General features: G+C 37.3%; 1 protein-coding gene across 1 annotated transcript in view; it reads right to left on the reverse strand.

Annotated features, from left to right (window-relative positions):
* LOC150096044 (uncharacterized) overlaps nt 1-19,927 on the reverse strand; it is a 137,226-nt gene that overhangs the window by 109,997 nt on the left and 7,302 nt on the right. The window contains exon 2 of the mRNA XM_090409160.1: nt 6,297-6,693. Coding sequence (XP_090265286.1) covers nt 6,297-6,639 — 343 coding nt within the window. The 5' untranslated portion in view covers nt 6,640-6,693. The remainder of the gene's footprint in view (nt 1-6,296; nt 6,694-19,927) is intronic.

Genomic DNA, 19,927 nt, shown 5'->3' on the forward strand with positions numbered 1-19,927 from the left:
GCAGACTACCAAAAATATTATACAGATATAAAATAAGTGGAAAAAGAAGAATCAGAAGACCAAGAAAGAGATGGCATGAGATCGGAACAGGCTACCTGGTCTAAAATCCATGTTGAGAAGAAGAAGAAAAAGAAGGGCAAATAATTTATTTAATTTTGGCAAACGTGCTCAGTGAATTTTCAATGTGTCTTTATTCTTTTGCTGAGTAGAAACAAGAAGATAAATGTAAGGACAATATGTTAATAGTAAAATGAAAATAAAAGCAACGCTGAGGATACGTATCCATATCCTCAGCATGTGAAGTCTGGGATCATATGAAGTGAGAGAGAGAGAAAGAGTTGGCTGGAATAAGAAAGATAAGTAGAACTACAATGAGTCTAACATTAGGTATTTATTATTAGTATTATTATTATGTGACACCTCCAGAAAGTCCAAAGCCTCATTGAGGGAGGACACCTACTCTACATCTCTCTATCTCCACTAACTACAACTAACCGCACCTACACCAATGCCAGCCACCACCACTTGTATTTCCACAGACAATCACAAATATCCATGCCCACGGTGGGATTTGAACCCGTAGCCTTTTGGCTGGAGAGCAGATCTGCTAAACGCTCGACCAACCAGGCTGGCATTTAGAAAGACTTTAGATAAGATAAGACAGAGAGAGGGAAGTTGAGAAAGAACAATAAAATGAAAGAGGTTCAATCTTAGGTGGTGAGATTCAGTAGAAAAATACACAGCCTATAGCCTGATATGTGTTGTGTACAGAAATTATCACAGGTGATAGCACTGAAAAGGAAGATAACAGATATTCAAAATAATGGATCTGTTATGGGATGTAGGAATGAAAGAGGTTTGCACTGCAGGTCACTGATGAGGATGGAGAGTGTAAACGGGCTACATATAAACCAAATAAAAAAAAAAATATTATGGCTTAATTACATAGGCCTTAACTTATTTCTTTTAAAACAAGACTTGTGGTATACAATCTAGTTTTGTGGACCATGTATTGGATAACACTCACAGGATCTTCTTGAAGAAAATCACCATGATTCATCACAGTCAATTTAAAAAAAAAAAAAAAAAGTTTTTGGAATCTGCAGGAGCACTCAGAAATCAACCTAATTTAAACAAATATGGATGCAAAAACTTCCCAAATTTTGGGAAACATTAATCATCACAGGTCCCAATTTACATTCTAGGCTGCCTACAAACGTCCATAGAGGACACCTAGATAAAACTTTACAGTCACGTTTCAATTCCGCATTGTGTTGTGTGTGTGTCTCTCTCTCTCTCTCTCTGTGTGTGTGTGTGTGTTACAAGTATTAGTTGTGCTCCCTGAAGATGTGTCAGTGACAGACAAAATATTGAAAGCATTAAAATTAGTTTTTATTCCCTTCTTAGTGGTGTCAATACTGCATTAAACCTCCAACATAATGTCCACCCAGCACTTAAACTTTAACAAACAGCAAATGGACTTCGGCTGCAACTTTTTGGTAGCTTGTTATAGTGAATGCTATAATAGTGTTTTCAATAGTGAGAGCTAACTATACTATTCCAGAAAATTATAAATAAGAGCAAAGAGTTTGTGACATTGATAAGTTCAACTTATTAATATCACAAAAATGAGATTTAAAAAATAATATGATTAATGGGGACAGAATAAAATGACTGTATTGTTAATAAGAAAGAGGGAACAATAGGATTATGCAAACTCCTACTCTTTTTTTTTTCTCCTTTATATATATACACAATTGGGTGCTGCTATAGACCAGGTGATGGAACAGATGGAGATAGTATGCATAAGCAAACAGAAGAAATGAGTGGAAGGAGGGTAATCATAGTTTGAGTTGGCACTGAAGTTTTCCGACCGGATGCCCTTCCTGACATCAACCCTTGCATTTATCCGGGCTTGGGACCGGCACCTATTGAGGCTAGCTTGCCTCCTTCGGTGGCAGCATAAGACGAAATGACTTAGCAAGATAGGAAAGACTTACCCCTAGCCCTCGAATACTCTAATAGCATCAGGGGGAAGGAGCAAGGAGAGGAGAAAGAAGCAAAGAAAGAAGAGGAGGGACCAGTCTACAGAATAATATAACAGATATATATTACATGAAGTAAGGCATGGTCCAGCATCAGGTACCTCGGGTTTGCCATGCCCGTACTCACTAAAGTGAGCCCTTGAGGTTGAGATGGTTTGGTCATGTGATGAGGAGGGAGGATGAATATGTAGGAAGAAGGGTCATGCAGATGGATGTGCAAGGAAGGCGGAAGCGTGGGCGGCCAAAGAAGAGATGGAGGGAGCTGGTAGAAGAGGACTTGAAGATGAAGAACATGGATGTGGTGACAGCCCAAGACAGGAAGGTGTGGAGGAGACTCGTAACAAACAGTGACCCCACTTAAGTGGGAGAAGCTGCAGAAGAAGAAGAAGTGGAAGGAGGGTAATTATTATGGGAGATTTCAACTATGGTAACATTGATTGGAAGGAGGAGAAGACACATGGGAGGAAGGAATTGATTTTATGCGGTTATTAAGGAATAACTATCTGCGACAGCATGTAATGGAAAATACTAGGGGTCAGAGAGTGCTTGACCTTGTAATTGCATCTCAGAATTTGGCTGTAACGAATATGACCATGTTGCCACCAATTGGTGAGTGATCATAGGGTCTTGACTTGGGAGGTGGCTAAACATGTGGAATTTACAATTAAGACAGGGTACATGGAATTATCGGACTGGTAATTATGACAAGCTTAGGAGTTTGATTGGTTCGGTGCCATGGCATGTAAAACTGCAAGGGCTGGATGTTGATAGTGCATGGGAGGCAGTTAAGAAGTGTTTACAGGAAGCAATGGCTGACTGTATACCTAGAGTCCGAATAATAAATCAAGTAGGGGGTTAAATGGATGAATAACACCATTAAGCTTGAGCTGCAAAAAAAATGAAACAACTGTGGAGGGAATTTAAGGAGAAAGGTGACCGGCAGGCACATGAACGGTATAAAGCGCAGGCCAGAAGGGTAACGAGTGTGGTAAGAAAAGCAAAAGCAGATTTGCTTTTGCTTTTCTTACCACACTCAAACAGTTTTTTTGATATGTTGCAAGTAAAAGAAAAATGTATATGGCAGAATGATTTTAAAGAATGCCGATGGTAGAGAGGTAACCAAATCAGTTGATATAGTGGAATTACTGAGCGAGCATGTTGCAAGAGTATATCATCCAGGTGGTGACATTGCAGGAATGAATGAATCAATAGATTATATGGGAATTGTGGTGAATGAAGTGGAGGTGAACAGTCTATTATAAAACTTCAATGTCAATACATCTGTGGGATTGGATGGTATACCAGCTCATGTCATACGTGAAGCGGCTAAAGAATTGTCAGTGCCCTTGACCATTTTGTTTAATTTGAGTCTCAGGTCTGGAAAGAGGAGGGAAAATAGTTCCACTGCATAAAGCCGGTTCCAATACTGCTGTTGTAAATTACCTACCGATTAGCATATCAGGAATCGTTGTCAAGGTCTTGGAGAAATTAGTCAAAAGAAAAATACAGGATTGGATAGATGAAAATAGGATACTGTATGGGGGACAACATGGTTTTGTGAAGAGTAGATCATGCCTCAGTAACTTGCTCACGTTTTATAACACAGTGACGGCTGAACTGAATAAGGGTAATGGGTTTACAGTGATTAAACTGGACCTTGCTAAAGCCTTTTACAGGATACCACATGGAATTCTAATCAGTAAACCGCAACATATGGGGATGGATATAGGATTGGTGAGATTGATAGGAGGATGGTTGATGGAGAGATATCAGAGAGTAGTTTATTCAGGCGTAGAGTCCAAAAGATGGCCTGTGACTAGTGGTGTGTCACAGGGTTCTGTTCTTGGACCACTACTTTTCAATTTGTTCATTAACGATATAGGAAAGGATCTGAGAGGAACTGTTCATTTGTTTGCTGATGATGCAAAGTTGGGTAAAGCAATAGTTAGTGCACAGGATGTCAAAATTTTGCAGGATGATTTCGATAGTTTGGAGGACTGAGCTAAGGAGAATGGATGTCAATTTAATGTGGCAAAATGTAAGGTTATGCATTTTGGGGTGAAAAGATTAGCAGTAGTATATCACATTGGTGTAACTGCACTCCAGGAGATTGACGAGGCCAGGGATTTGGGAGTGTTGGTGGATAGGGAGTTGAAGTTTAGGGGGTACATCGCAAAAGTGGCTAAATCAGCTCATCAAATCACTTGGTTGCTGAAAAATTCTTTAACAACAACCAGAGACAAACAGGTTATTGTTCCTCTGTATCGAGCCTTGATAAGACCCCACCTAGACTACTGTGCCCAGATATGAGCGCCAGGGTTTCTTATGGATAGGGAGGAGTGGAGAGGATCCAGAGATGAGTGACCAAGATAATAGCAGGTCTATGGAATGAACCTTATGAGAACAGATTGAAGATTTGTGGGTTGTAGAAATTGGTTGATAGGCAGAAAAGGGGTGATATGATTGAGACATTCAAATTACTGAAGGGTTTCTATAAGATTAATTCAGAAGATATTTTAAAATAGGACTGGTGGTGGGAGGACTAGGGGCCATACATGGAAGCTGGGCAAGAGTGTGGGTAGCAAGGGTGTTAGAACTAGGTTTTTTACTTGGAGAGTGGTGAATGAGTGGGATAAGCTGCCAGAGTCTGTTGTGGGTGCCATGACTGTAAATGAGTTCATGGCGAAGTATGATAGAGACTGTGCGAATGTCGAATAGTTGTTCTTGACATGATGTTAGGGCTGCCCTCGATGAGTCTATGGACTCCTTGGAGTTGCCCGTAATAATAATAATAATAATAATAATAATAATAATAATAATATAAATTGAACATTATTTCGACATTAGGAGCAAGAGCCCACTGCCTCATTACTGACAGGATAAATTAGCTAAAGAACTCCAATATTAAAAAACTTTTATATAAAATGCTACAACAAATGCATTGTCTCAAGACTGCTTAACCAACGTGGGATTCGAGATATTTCTAATGACAAGGAAAGCAGAAGCTTCACTCTTCCATATACTAACTTTACTTCATTAAACATGCAAAAATACTTAAAGGAAGTGAATATTGTTTTGATGCTATGTTCTCTATTAGGATGAAATCACTACTTTGATCCTCAAAACCTTGACATAGCCCACTAAAATATCTTGGTGTTTACCAGATATAGTGCAGATGCAGGTCATCTTACTATGGACAAAGAGAAAAACTATCAAGAAAATCATTGAAGAACACATCTGAGATATTTCTAATGACATCTGAATATCAAAGAAGTGAGGTCTCAGTTTTGTCATTGCAAGTACTCACTTCAGCTGACCCACATGACACTTCAGCAATGAGACATCGAGTGTTATGGGATAAATATGAACTATTACAGTGTTGCTGTAACCAAGAAAAGAATTTGGGAATCCTTAAAAATGACATTGTATCCAAAACATGTAAATATAAACCCAAGTTCAGAATACATCTTAATTATCTTTAGCCAAATGCAATGTTCCGAACTTGAATACTGCATTATTAAAAAACAAACACCTGATTAACACTATCTTTTATAGTTCCCATGAAAATTTAATCTAAAATGAGAAAATCTGACATTTATATTTTTTTTAAAAAAAATCTATGAATACTAAGATTGCATGTAGTAAAATTCACCCCGTATAGACAATCTTCAAGGTTAAAATATAGTGGTGCACCCAAGAATTTATTTTGGATGCATCAGTATATGGGAGGAGATTATCTAAATATTTATATTCCTGCCTTCCCCAAACATTCAAATTTGAAGAAAGTCATCTAAAAAAAAAAAAAAAACCTAAGAAGATTCCACTCTACAAGTGCTGTCTATGTTCATCAGACCATATTTCAAAAAAATTTGCACAACTATTATTGCTTCAGTATGGCATGCAAAAATTTCCAAAGTGCAATGTGCTTTCCAAAATACAAAGATGAGAACTACCAAATTACATGAAACCTATATGTTTCTATTAATTATAATAAGTAAAGAACATTTCCAAAAGTTATCTTCAATTAACAGAGTACATTTTTTCTACTTGTAATATTTTTCTCCAGGATACAAGAATGTAGTCCCATTATTTACAGGAAAATTAGTCCTCCTGCAAAAAACTTGACTAATTTTTTTTTTAAGATCATATTACTATCATCTCATGCTTTACTTATTACAAATAGACTTCATCTCTTAAGTGCATAAAAATCTTATCACTCTCTTATTATGTAAAATACTGTAATTTACTTACTTTTAACAGTTTTGATTTCTATTACTGCAGGTTCACAAGAATCTGAATCTGATTCAAATTCATCACTATATGAAACATCAGAATGCACCCTACTAGTACTACGAGGACTATCCATTGTTGTTGCCTCTTTATCCTTTCTTCTAGACCTTTCTGCAGATATTTCTTGTTCAATTTCTTTGTAATCAATAAATTCATTACCATCTTTATTTTTAGATGCACTTCCACTGTAGACAGAGTAGTGACCTTGATGCAAACCATAATGTCGTTTTGTTTCTTTCCTTGATTTAGACTTGCGTGCTTGCTCTCCAAAGAAAGCTTCTGCTGGTCTTCGAGGGGCAGACATAATTATTTCTTCACATTTTTATTATCAAAGGATTCAGTCACATATTATGCCCACCTAGATAAAAAATATAAAAAAGAATTAACAAAGATTATACATTTTGTAATATATTGTATATATAGATAAAGAAATCGAATTATGCAATGAATAAAATACATCCCGGTGTAAATAACAAAATGTACATTTTGTCTTGCTACTAATTAATGTATAAGAGTACATTTAAGGAGAATTATGTAGTAACATAATTGTAATCTCCCCCCCCCTCAGCCATGCAAACATTTCTGTGAACACCTTAATTTAAGCTACTGGAAAGTTGTAAAAATAAATTGATACCTCTGTTCTAGTTGATGCTTCAACTAGAAGCATTAACCTCACATTTATCAGATTGAATCAGATTCAATCTAATAAATAATTTGCTTAGTTGTACTATTATTTATCAGATTGAATCATCTGAAAAGGCATATGACTAATGTGTCTAGTAGGAAGGGAAGATAATTATTTGATTCTTTTCTTCTTTTGAAGTGGAATTTTGGATGGTGGTTGTTTTTGTGCACTAAAATGTATCTAACATATTGACTGAAAGTTATTTTTTGGAACTCAAATATATCTTTTACAGCTGGGATAATAAGAAGCATTATATTTTCAGTGGTAAAAGAGCTGCCATACCACTGGTTTGAAAGTGTCTGGGTTTAGTGTAAATGTGAATATGTCTGGAGGGAAAATGAGACTATCAAATCAAGGATCTTACAGTTAACAGTACATTAGTAAATAATAAAGTGGAATTAAGCTAATAATTATGTCTGAACTTTTTAGGATATGGTTTTATTAATATAAAGTCAGCAGATTTTTTTTTACAACAGAAGAATTACCTATGAGGAGGGAAGGGGAAAAAAATGATTCTGTTAACTGTTCAGCTTTAAACTGCAGCACGCAGTTTGAAACTAAAGAACAAAAAGATACTTTTTTTTTAAAATAAGCATCAATACTGACATATCACGCCAGTGACTGCAAATCATTGAATCCCAACTGTTTGATCTGCTTAGCCTCAAAATTTTTCTACCAAATCACTTGCCCTTTTCATATGCTCCCTTTATCACTCTCCAAACTCTGTCAACCATTCTGAGCTGTTCAATTTTCTCTCTCTAAAGCTCGACTTTCTGCAGTCTAAACACCTCAATAGTGAGGTCATCCTTCTTGGGGACCTCAATGTCTACAACTCATATTGGCTTCTCTTCTCCAGTTTCACTGATCAAGAAGGTAGGGATGCTGAGGTGTTTGCCATCAGCAATGACCTATCCCAGATCATCAATCTTCCTCCAATTTGCCACCACACTTGACCTCTTCCTAACAACCTCCCATTCCAAGCATACTGTGGTTCTTTTGGAAACTTGGACCACAACCTCATGCCAGTCTCTTTTGCCACAGAACAACCTTCACCCACCAGTTTACAGTCTTGTGCCCTTTGGCACTACAAGGGAGGACCTCCATGACTTCTATTCCTCCTTCCCATGGGACTTCTGTCCGACTACTGCTTCAGTTCTTCTGATACAAAAACCTGCTCAGACGAAATAACAGAAATCATCCTCACAGGAATGAAGGCTTTCAGCCCTTATTCCACTCCAAATTCTCAGCCACCATCCAAGCACAAAAAGTGTGCCAATGCTGTAAAAGAAAAAAACCTCTGCTTACCACAAGACCAAAACTCCAGTTGCCCTCTCTGCTACCCACTGAATAATGAATGAATGAATAAGGATAGGCTAGTAATTTAGGACTTTGCCATCAAATTGTGTTCTGTATTCACTTAGTTAGACCAGAAACAAACATGATGAAGAAATTTCTGCCAGCTGGGATTGCCCAATTAAATAAGCCCCCCCCCCATGTTTACATCAGGGGAACCAGGACGAACAATAAAATATTCAGGAACTGGCATGCGCATACACGCCAAAAAATTTGAAAATGAATATCATCAACATAATCATAAGAAGTATCAACAGAAAGGAAATCAAACTGGCAGAAGAACCAGAGAAATACCACATGGCAATCGTCTTTATCTCAGTAATTAGCATTACTGAGATAAAGATTAGAAGCCAACCTGCTAAATAATAAATATAGAATGCTATATTTGGGAAATACTGATCAAGAAAAGGAAGGAACAGCAATATTCAACGTCCGAAAATAAATTTCTTGATTGTTGGCAGGCAATTTCTAGTAGAGTAATATGTATTGGCAAATTTTAAAATGGGGAATTGGACAATGAAATTTATTTATATCTATGGTCCTAGAAGGTTCCACTAAGGAAGAATGTTCTGAATCATTAGAGAAAGCAAACAAAGAAATAATGATAATATTAATAATAAGTGTTTATAATAATTAATAAATAATAAAAAACCCACCCAGAGAGTGGGCATTAGCCTATTCTTTGGCTGGTCCCAAATCCAGATAAAGGGGAAAGGTTGATGTCAGGAAGGGTAACAGTGCCCTTCCTAAAAACAGTGCCAAAACTTATATGATTAGTCACATATTGGACTATTGAGGACTACTAGGGCATACCCTATAGGTGACGCACAGTTACATCACCTTACATCTGTGATACAAAGGCAAGGGCTACTGCATCAAGAGCAGGTGCAGCTAAAGAAGCCAGCTCCTAAGAGATTGAGGGTTGCCTCACTGAATGTGGGGAGTATGACTGGTAGAGGAAGAGAGATAGCAGATTTGATGAAAAGAAGAGTGGACATGTTGTGTGTGTGTGTGTGTGTGTGCGCACAAGAAACTAGGTAGCGAGGTAACAAAGTGAAAGAACTGAGAGATGGTTACAAGCTATTCTATAGTGGAGCATTAGAGATGGGAAGAAAGGAAGTGGGAATTATAATGTGTAAAGGAATGAAAGACTGTGTGGTGGAAGTAATTCATAGAAATAATAGAATTATGTGTGTGAAATTAAACTATGAAGATTATATAGTTAATCTAATTAGTGTGTATGCTCCACAGATGAAAAAAAGGAAGCATTCTGGACAAAAATGGATGGAGCAGTGCAAGGATTGAAGAAAGAGGAACATGTGATTATTGGGGTCATCTAAACAGACATGTAGGTAGGAAAAATGAACAGTGTGAGAGAATACATGGAGGTCATGGGACATGGGAAGCAAATCAGGAAGGTTTAAGAATAATATATTTTGCACCATTTGAAATGGCTCTAGTGAATACATTCTTCAGCAAGAGAGAAGAACATCTGATCATGCACAAGAGTGGAGGCATAACACTTCAAATTGACTGATGTACAGAAGAACACATCTCAGGGAAGTGAAGAACTGTGGAGTAACTCCTGGAAACCACATCACTTCACAACATCGACTACTTTGCATGGACTTGAATCTCAAAAGAGTGAAAACAACAAGAACACAAGGAGCGCACAGGATAAAGTGGTTTAAACTAAAGGAGGAAGCAGTGAAGCACAGATTTAAAGAGATGGTACTTAAGGAGATAAAAAGAAACTTCAGTGATGTCTAGCAATGGTAGCAACACAGTGCAGACACAATCAGGAAATGTGGTAAGGAAATACTAAGAAAAACATGAGGCAAAATAAGAGAAAACAAGGAAAGCTGGTGGTGGGAAAATGTACAAGCAGCAAAGAAAGTTTGGGATGCCTCCCAGAGGGATGAAGCTTGTGAACTCTATAGAGAAAAGAAGAAAGAAGCAAGAAAAGTAGTGGTGCAAGCAAAAGCAAATGCATATAAAAATTTATATGATGAATTAGAAATGACTGAAGGACAGAAAAAGGTTTACAGGTTGGCTAAATATCAAAGAAAAGCAATGAAAGACATCTCCAAAGTGAAGCAGATGGAATTACCATATTTACTTGAATATAACTCGCCCTCACACCCCTGATTTTACTTTACAATAAAAGAAATTACAAAGTTTGACATATAGTTCACACATGAAAAACATTTAAAACTATAAGAAATAGATAGTGAATGTTGTTATGGCAGTTTCAGATATTTTGGAATTCGGTTGAAGAGAATCAGCATTTCAACTAAACAATCATCGGCTTGCCTTTGTCGTTGAGTTGCATGATCTTTTGTTAATACAGGACCAATCATATGCATAGAGATGGAAGCAACCAGTAAAGGAAATGTGGGAGTGAGGGCATTGACTTCTTCTCAATCTTGGATTGTGTGTGGGGGTAAATTAAGATTAAAAAAAAACATCATTAGAACTGTTGCGCAACTGGATTTTGAGATCTTGGGACATGATTTTGCCAGAAATAATTAATTTAATTACAGAAGCATTGTCTCTGAAAGATTCAAATATATCGCGTAATGAAGGTGAGCAGCTGATCACGTAAATAACGTGATCGGCTGCTCACCTTCATTAAGCGATATATTTGAATCTTTGATAACTAACATTTAAATGCATTCATTTTATAAATAATGTGAACAATTATAAACTATAATGAATACTGAGGATTTAATTATAAATGCCAATTTAATTTTTTGCTGAGAAACTTTAGTTTCCAAAAATCCTCGTATATATGTCGCACCACGCTTTTTTAACTTAAATTTTGGGGAAAAAAGTGGGAGATATATTTGAGTAAATACGGTAATAAGAAAATCAGGATGTATTCAGATCAGTGGAAGGAATATTTTGAGATGTTGATGAATGAGGAAAAAGGAAGGCTGTCTGAGGAAGAGGGACTACTAAATGAAGGAATAACTAAGGGAATTGACAGGGGGGGGGGGGAAATGATGAGAGCCATGGCCAAAACGAAGAGTGGAAAGGCTTCTGGACCAGATGAAATACCGGTGGGGGGTCTGGAAAGCATTAGGAGAAAAAGGCATTGCACTAATATGGAATCTGTTGAAGGAGATCTATAGTCAAGAGGTAATTCCTATGAAGTGGAGACAGGATGTGGTGGTACCTATATATAAGGGAAAGGGAAATATACAGGACTGTGGTAATTATTTATAGAGGAATTAAACATGTCTCATCTGATGAAGTTATTTGAAAGAATCATACACGAAAGGTTGAGAGAAGTTCAAAGTTTATTTTTCACTTGGTTAGAGTATAATAAAATTATTTTAATCCTTTTTCCAAGTATGAGCAAACAAAGTTTGTGCCTGAAAGTATCTTCAGGACTGGGGTAAGGTGGTACAACACCAGGGCAACTCGTTGCAAAGGTGGAGCAAGCTACCAACACTCCTATCTCAGTATCTCCCAAGAAGAAGTTAAGATTGCAAAAGAACAATTTGGTTTTATGCCTCAAAGAAGAACTATGAATCTGGCACTGATTCTAAAGCAGATGATCAAAAAATACATGGAAGGACAAAGGCCAATACATGTCATTTTTATAGATCTAGAGAAGGCATATGACACAGTACCTAGAAAAGAGATATGGAGGAGTCTAAGAGAAAAGTACCAGAAAAATATGTTAGACTGATACAGGAAATGTACAGAAATGTGCCAGCAACAGGTAGGAGATATTTGGGAATAACAGAAAGTTTTGAGGTAACAGCTGGTTTACATCAGGGATCAGCACTCAGTCCTTTTCTCTTTAATGTAGTAATAGATACTTTGACAGAGCAAGTCAGAGAGAGAGAGAGAGAGAGAGAGAGAGAACCTTGGAGTATGTTATATGCAGACAATATTGAGTGTGCAGAAACAAGAGAGGATAGAATGACCTGTAATTTCACATGGATGCTTATGATGGATGTACCCACTTAGAAAAAAAAAAATCTTGCCGATAGTGTTGCCATCTATGATCGAGGCCAAGAAATTTTCAGACCACCCTCATATATAATGATAATATTAATAATAATAAATGTTGGATTTCTGTTCAGGACATGGACTAGTCACTAACACCATTTTCACACCATTTTCACAAAAAAATTCACATGGAGAGATGACAGGAGAAAAGTATTGACTGCTATTGTTCATACTGAGATGTTTACTTACTTTGATTCAGGAACCCAGAGGCAGAGGACTTGAAATTGGAAGTGATTGTTACTTTGTTTTAAATAGAATAAAAATAAATATCATATCAAAAAGAAAAATATTTAAGAAAATTTTAAAAAGAATTAAAAATAAAAATAAAAGAATTAAAGTAAACTAGCTTATAGAAAAGAACTGTAAACTCAACTAAACAAATATTATTCTAGAAAAAATAAAGATTTGAACACAAAAATCAAACCTTGGAGTCTCGGCGACAAACTCTAAAGAAAACATTAATTGATTTTGCTATGGAGTCATCAAAAAGAGAGCATAGTAAAAATTTTGCTAGAAAGAAGTTGGCAGATGACCCAAGAGAGAGTTCGGATAAATATATAAGAGAGCTACACTATGTATAAAAGTATCTAAGTCATGGAAAGACTAGGTAGGAAGATGGAAGACAAATTATCATTAAAGTGGCAAAATATTCTGGAGGCTATCAAAGAAGTTTCAAAATGGAAGAAAGGGTGCTGTAAAAAGAAATAGAGATTATACAAAACTGAAGATAAAGATATTCTGGATGTATGAAGTAAATACTTGGAAAGATTGTTAAATGAAACAAGAAGTGATAACAGTGGTGGAAACTATTTACGTGGAATGAAATCAGGCGTATATATATTAATATTTGAGATAGATAATGATATTCACATCCTAATGACATTCAGCTTAATGATATTCATCCACTTAACTCCCACTTGATTTACTCTCTTGTAATGCAGTCTACCACTGCCTCCCTCAAACACTCCTTTATCACTTCCCATGCACTATCAACATCTAGCCCATACAGTTTCACGTGCTGCAGCACTGATCCAAGTAATCTCCTAAGCTTTTCATGCTTACAAGCCATGTAATTCCACATATATCCCCACCCACTCTTAACTGAAAATTCCACACATTTAGCCACCTCCCAGGTCAAGACCATAAGATTACTCTAACCAATTGGTGGCAACATGGTCAATATTGGTTATAGACAAATTCTCAGATGCAATTAGTAGATCTAGCACTCTCAAACCCCTAGTATATTCCATCACAAGTTGTCTCAGATAATTATTCCTTAGTAACTGCATAATTCCATTTCCTTCCTCCATGTCCTTTCCTCTTTCCAATCTATGTTCCCATAGTTGAAATCCCCCATGATAATTACTCACCCTCCACTCATTGAGCTTTTTTGCTGATACATACTATCTCCATCATCCTTTCCATCCCATGGCCTACAGAAGCATCCAACTGTATATGTTGTTCTAGATAGCCTCAAATGTGCTATTTCCACTGGCCTGCAGTTGAACTTCTACTTTCTTTGGTATAAGTTCATTGGCTATCATCATCATCATAAATCAACGCTCCTCTCTCCATTCTTTTCTCTCTATCTTCCCTGAACATACTATATCCTTCACATTCTAATTAAGAGGCTCATTTGATCAAATCACATCTCTTGGTTTCTAAATTTCATGGTGGTGGTGGTAGGTTCAGTAAGACATAGTTCAGCTATTATTCTAAGCGCCCATGGAATCACACACTCATCCAGGAAGTCCCTTTTGTCATACACACAGCTCATCATACCATGTCTTAACCTCCTTACCGGCCAAGGTGAATCGAATAGTGAGAGCAAATTGCACTTATCCATGTTATTCGGCAGATGTTACAGAATCGTATCCAGATTTAGCTGGACGTCTTCTATAGACGTCATGGGCAGTTGAGGGGGGGGGGCTAAACACATTCAAATTATCTGCAGACACTACACTCTCAGGCAATGCATTCCAATTAGTCACAACTCTCCATGCAAAAAACCTGCTTCTAACTCCCTTGCTCACACCCTCCTTATGAAGCTTTCAGGGATAACCTCTTGTTCTCCCAATCTCCCACCATTTTATGAAAAACCTCTTCAACATTAATCCTATGATAGCCACTTACCAACTTGTACGTCAATCATATCACACCTCTTCCTCCTATATGCTAGACTGGAAACCATATCATCTCAAGCTTTCTTCATATTCAACATCCTAGAGATCAGAAACTATTTTGTTCAATTGGACCTTCTCCAACATATCTTCATCCTTTTGAAAACCAGGTGACCAAATCTGTGTGCAGTAGTCTATATGTGATCTCATCAGAACCTTATACAATGGAACCAGAATCTCCTTACTTCAAGTCAGCGTCCTCTGCATCTTTGTCAGAATTCGCTGTGTTGTCTTCTATGTTCTTTAAATTTTAGATCCTCATTCACCATCAATCCCAAGATCTCTCATTTCCTCAACCTCCAATAATATATCCCAACCAACAGTAAATTCTACATCCCATCTTTGTTTTCCAATTCTTAAAACCTTAATTTTGCAACATTGAACTGGCATCCCTGCTCCTGTGCTTATTCACTCAGACTATGAGTCTTCTTTTCAGGCATCTGTTCAAATTCATGCTCTAACTTCAAAGGCTGCATGTGCTATAAATCAAAATGGAAGATCTCGATGTGAATTGGCATAGCATCTATGCATTATAGAAAGGACTAACTACTACGATTAAAGCCTTCAAGAAGTTGACAGAGAGATATTTGACAACATTGCACCTTTAGTATTAGTTCCAAGCTTCAATGGAGTTGAAGACTCATTACAAGATGAGTCTTCATTTTTAAATGGAACCAAGGAAAAAACTTAATGACATTTGCAAATCACATATCACTTACCATAATGTTGCAGAACTTGGTTACAGAAAATAATACAAGTATCATCTTCAATTATTAGAACATATAATACATACTCCTAAATGACTAATCAAATTCAATTACTTAAAAACAACAACTCAAACTTGTGAGATTGTACAATTTATACTCATCTTATGGATCTTTTTTTTTAAAAAAAAAAAAGTTAGTCCAAGTTGACAAAGCACACTAACAGACTGCACTCTATTTAAAATGTATTATATTTTTATTTACTGTATTTAGAAATGGTATCATTGTAAGCCAATGGTATGATTTTCTTACATTACAAAGACATCTGATAAAACTGAAATACTTAAATACATAATACATCCAACCTGAGTATGCTACTCAGTGCATCTATAAATAATTCCATCTCTTAGCCCTTTAAGGAATAAACAGGATGCCCTACCCTTTTGTGGGAAGGATAGTTACACAACATTCCTTTGCATGGATAGGGTGCACAGACACCAGTAAGACCAGATAATTAAAAACAATACATAATCCAACAAGAAAGTTGGATCTTAAATTATATCTAGGGAAGTGGGCATTTACCTAAGATAGGTTCATATCAGAATACTGTAAATATCTTAATAACCATGGAATTTAATGGGATAATGGACTGTATATTATGAGAAAGCACAAAAAATTGGGAGTGCTGGGATTAGGCTAATTTAATTAAAGAAATGGTGGGGAAAGATTGTTCCATTACATAAAAGAGGCTTCAAGACATGGAAAATTAGAGATCTATTTGCAAATTAGGGATCTATCAGCAGCCTAGGATTAGTGGAATCAAGGTTATTATAGTTGGATATGGCCATAATACAGAAGGAATGTGATACTCTATGTGTGGCAGTACAGCTTTGTGAAGGAAAGGGGTCCTGTCTTAATAACTCACTCACTTTCTGAGATTATTATTATTTGTGACACCTCCAAGGAGTCCGAAGACTCGGAAGACTCATCGCGGGAGGACACCTACTATACAACTGTAGGGAAAGATTTGGGGGGGGGGTTATTCAGTTTGCTGATGATGGAAAACTGAGGAGGGAAATAGCTGATAAGGATGATGTAGATATCCTGCATGATGATTTAAATGAATTGCCAGCAAATGATAATGGTTGTCAATGTAATGCTGCAAAATGTAAGGTTATAGACTTTGGGTAGAAAAGGTAATGGTGGACAGAAAATTGAAGTTCAGAGCATATTGCAAAAGTTGGTTAAATAGTTCAAAGGATTACTTGGATGTTGAACACACAAGTAAAAATAGGGAGGTTATTCTCTCTCTTTATAAGGCTGTGACTGGACCGCATCTTGACTGCTGTGCAGTTTTAGTCACCTAGGTTTCTTGGGGATTAGGTGGCAGAGAGAATTCAGAGACAAGTGACCAAGTTTTTTTTTTTTTTTAAACTTTGTTCCCACTCACGAAAAGTTATTAGTAAACCTATAAGACATTTGTACCGTAGATGAGATAAGGTTCCCCCCCATTTTATTTTACACAGTCTGGAAACCCTGCTCTAAAGATTAAACGTGGTAAACATGGAACATTTTCAAGCCACCAATAAATAGGTCAGTGGTCTCACACCAGGTGATGAAATTAATCTCCCACCTAAAGACAATCACAAACATTCATGCCCATGGCAGGATTTGAACCTGTGACCTGTTGGTTGGAGAGCAGGTATGTTAACTACTTGGCTAATCAGACTGGTAAAGCTGATGATGGGTCTATGGAATGTCTCTTATGGAGGACAAATTGAAGATATGTGGGGTGCAAAGTTTAGTTGATAGGAGGAAAAGAGGGGACATGATGGAAACTTATAAGTTATTAAAAGGGGTTCTATAAAATCGACACAAAGGAAATTTTTCAATACCTGACAAATAGAGAAAAAATTAGGGATTGCACCTAGAAGTTGTATAAGAGTGTGATTAGTAAGGATGTGTAGACTGGATTTTTTTGCATGTAGAGAGGCAAATGAGTGGAATAGATTGCCCTGACAAGAATGAATTTAAAGAGAGGTATGACAGGTCTTATGTATACAAAAGGTTAACGTGGGTCTCCTGCAATGAGTCTTCGAACTCCATGGAGGCATATACCTGTAGAATAATGATAACTGGTTACACTGACATTGGTAGATTTATCTATTTATTTATTTATATCTATAAGCAAACTGCAGTAAATGAAAATGGATAAAGGGTAGGGATTTGAACTTCAGGGATCACACTGCTTAAGTTGTGAAATCATCACACTGAATTATGGAAATGATGAGGAAGACCTAGACATGCAGAAATAAACAGGTTAGGGTTCCATCATATAAGGAATTAATTAAGCATGATATGGATTATTGTGTGCACATTTAGTCAACTGGTTTATATAGAGATGAATATAAACTGTGCCTTAAACTCATTCAGAATTCATGCACTCACCACACTCTCGAGAAATGCATTCTGATCACCAGCTGCTCTTCATGCAATGTATGTACTCCTAATCCCCTTTCTCATATCCTTGTTATACAATTTCCATGACTTCTCGTTCTTCCCATCTCCCTCCAGTCTCTGAAAAATCCCTTCCATATTAACATAGTAACAACCTCTTACTTGCTGGTCTGGTAGGCTGAGTTGTTGGCGTATGCTGACCAGAAACAACCTTAGTCACTGTTTCTGGTGTGTAGAATGTGGGTATGATGGAGTACAATTTGCATATACTGGAGACGAGAGATATGATTGAGACATAAGTAGGTAAGAGGTACTACCTACATCATAAAAAATATGATTTTTTATTATGCAAAACATCAAGGGTCATACTGCGCCAGGGCATAGGTCACGGCAGTATATATTGATTGTGATTGTCCAGTAGGACAATCACAAACATCCATGCCCTTGGCGGGATTTGAACCCACAGCCTCTTGGCTGGAGAGCAGATACGCCAACAACTCAGCCTACCAGACCAGCAGGTAAGAGGTTGTTACTATGTTAATATTGAAGGGATTTTTCAGAGACTGGAGGGAGATGGGAAGAACGAGAAGTCATGGAAACTGTATAACAAGGATATGAGAAAGGGGATTAGGAGTACATACATTGCACGAAGAGCAGCTGATGATCAGAATGCATTTCTCAAGAGTGTGGTGAGTGCATGAATGCTGAATGAGTTTAAGGCACAGTTTGATGAATGAACATTATGTATGACAGTGGAGAGCAATGAATCTCAACTTCAAGGAGATCTGGTGATAACAATATGAAAATGATGGCTGACAGACAATAAATAGTAGCACACAGCAAAGTAGAATACAGGAAATGCTGTTATCCATTTTTACATTAATGATATAAGAAATTACTTTGGACTGGGGTAGGGGGGAGGGGCTATCTAGTTCTTTGCTGATAATGTCAAACTGGAGAGAACAATGGTTAATAAAAGGCAATTTAAAAATCTGTAGGATGATTTTATAGATAGTTATTTGGTATATGGTATAATAAAGTGTTATACCAAATAACTGTCGTAAGAGTGACAATGGTACATAACTGTGTTAATGACGGGAATGGGCTTTGTCATAGAAATGTTGAAGAGGTGAGAACGATTTCAGGTTTATGTTCGTCCGGTTCGGAACCATCATATGTGTGCAAAGATGTCTACACGTGTAAAGCATTAGAGAAGAATAGAGATCTGCAAGTTGTCTAACTGTGTCAGGCAGACTACAAACAAGAGTATACAAAAGAACATGCAAGTAGATTATTATGTCTGTAGTCCACGCAGTCAGCCTAGTGGCTATGAGCTTCGCAACCATATGCCTGGGGAAGGAGTGTCCTGGGTTCGATTCCTGTCGCCGACGTGAAGAGCTTAAGGATCTTCCTCAGCCATAGCCAAGTTAGCCGGTCTTGGGCGTGGACAGCGGGGTTTTTTCCACCAGTTTATCTGCGGTTTTTCATCCTGCAAGCAGGCAAACCTGCCCCGTGAACACATGGATCTACAGCCATAAATACTTAACCCTTCATGAGGGGGCTCAACTCGCCCCAATAGGGACGGGAGAGAAAAGGGAGGAAACTCCATATGAATAAATAAATAAATTATGTCTGTACACGAATGCTAGGAGTATCAGAAACAAAGGGGTAGAGTTTGTTGCCTTAGTCAATATGTTGCGACCTCAGATTGTAGGAATTGGTGAGACCTGGCTAGCAGAATCAGACCTAACAGGTGTCGAGTGTCATGGGTACAGTATTTTTAGGAAGGATAGAGTGGATAAGAGAGGAGGGGGCATGCTGCTAATGATATTGGATGGCTTAAATCCAATTATGACCAAGTCTAACCAAGTGCAAAATAAACTTCCAACATCTTTCTCTAAATCCAGAGTAATTTAATAATAAGGTGGTACACTGGTTGTTAACTCGTATAGGTAAACATGACCTCTCCATTGCTTCTAGCTTAGTATCACCACTTTGGGTCTGCCTCCGACCGACGAGACCACAATAAAGGTCAAAACCGGTCTGGGTAGTGGTCCTTCCCTTAATGCATAGGAGTATACATGTCTGCAAGGATATGTGCTTTGCATTATGGGAGATACTGAGACAAGGAGTGATGAGAGCTTATCCACCTTTGCTACGAGTTGCACCACCTTACCTCAGTCCAGAAGA

The sequence above is a fragment of the Typopeltis vanoorti genome, chromosome 19 (assembly GCF_054136105.1).
Source record: "Typopeltis vanoorti isolate ZY-2024b chromosome 19, IOZ_Tvanoo_1.0, whole genome shotgun sequence".
NCBI lineage: Eukaryota > Metazoa > Arthropoda > Arachnida > Uropygi > Thelyphonidae > Typopeltis > Typopeltis vanoorti.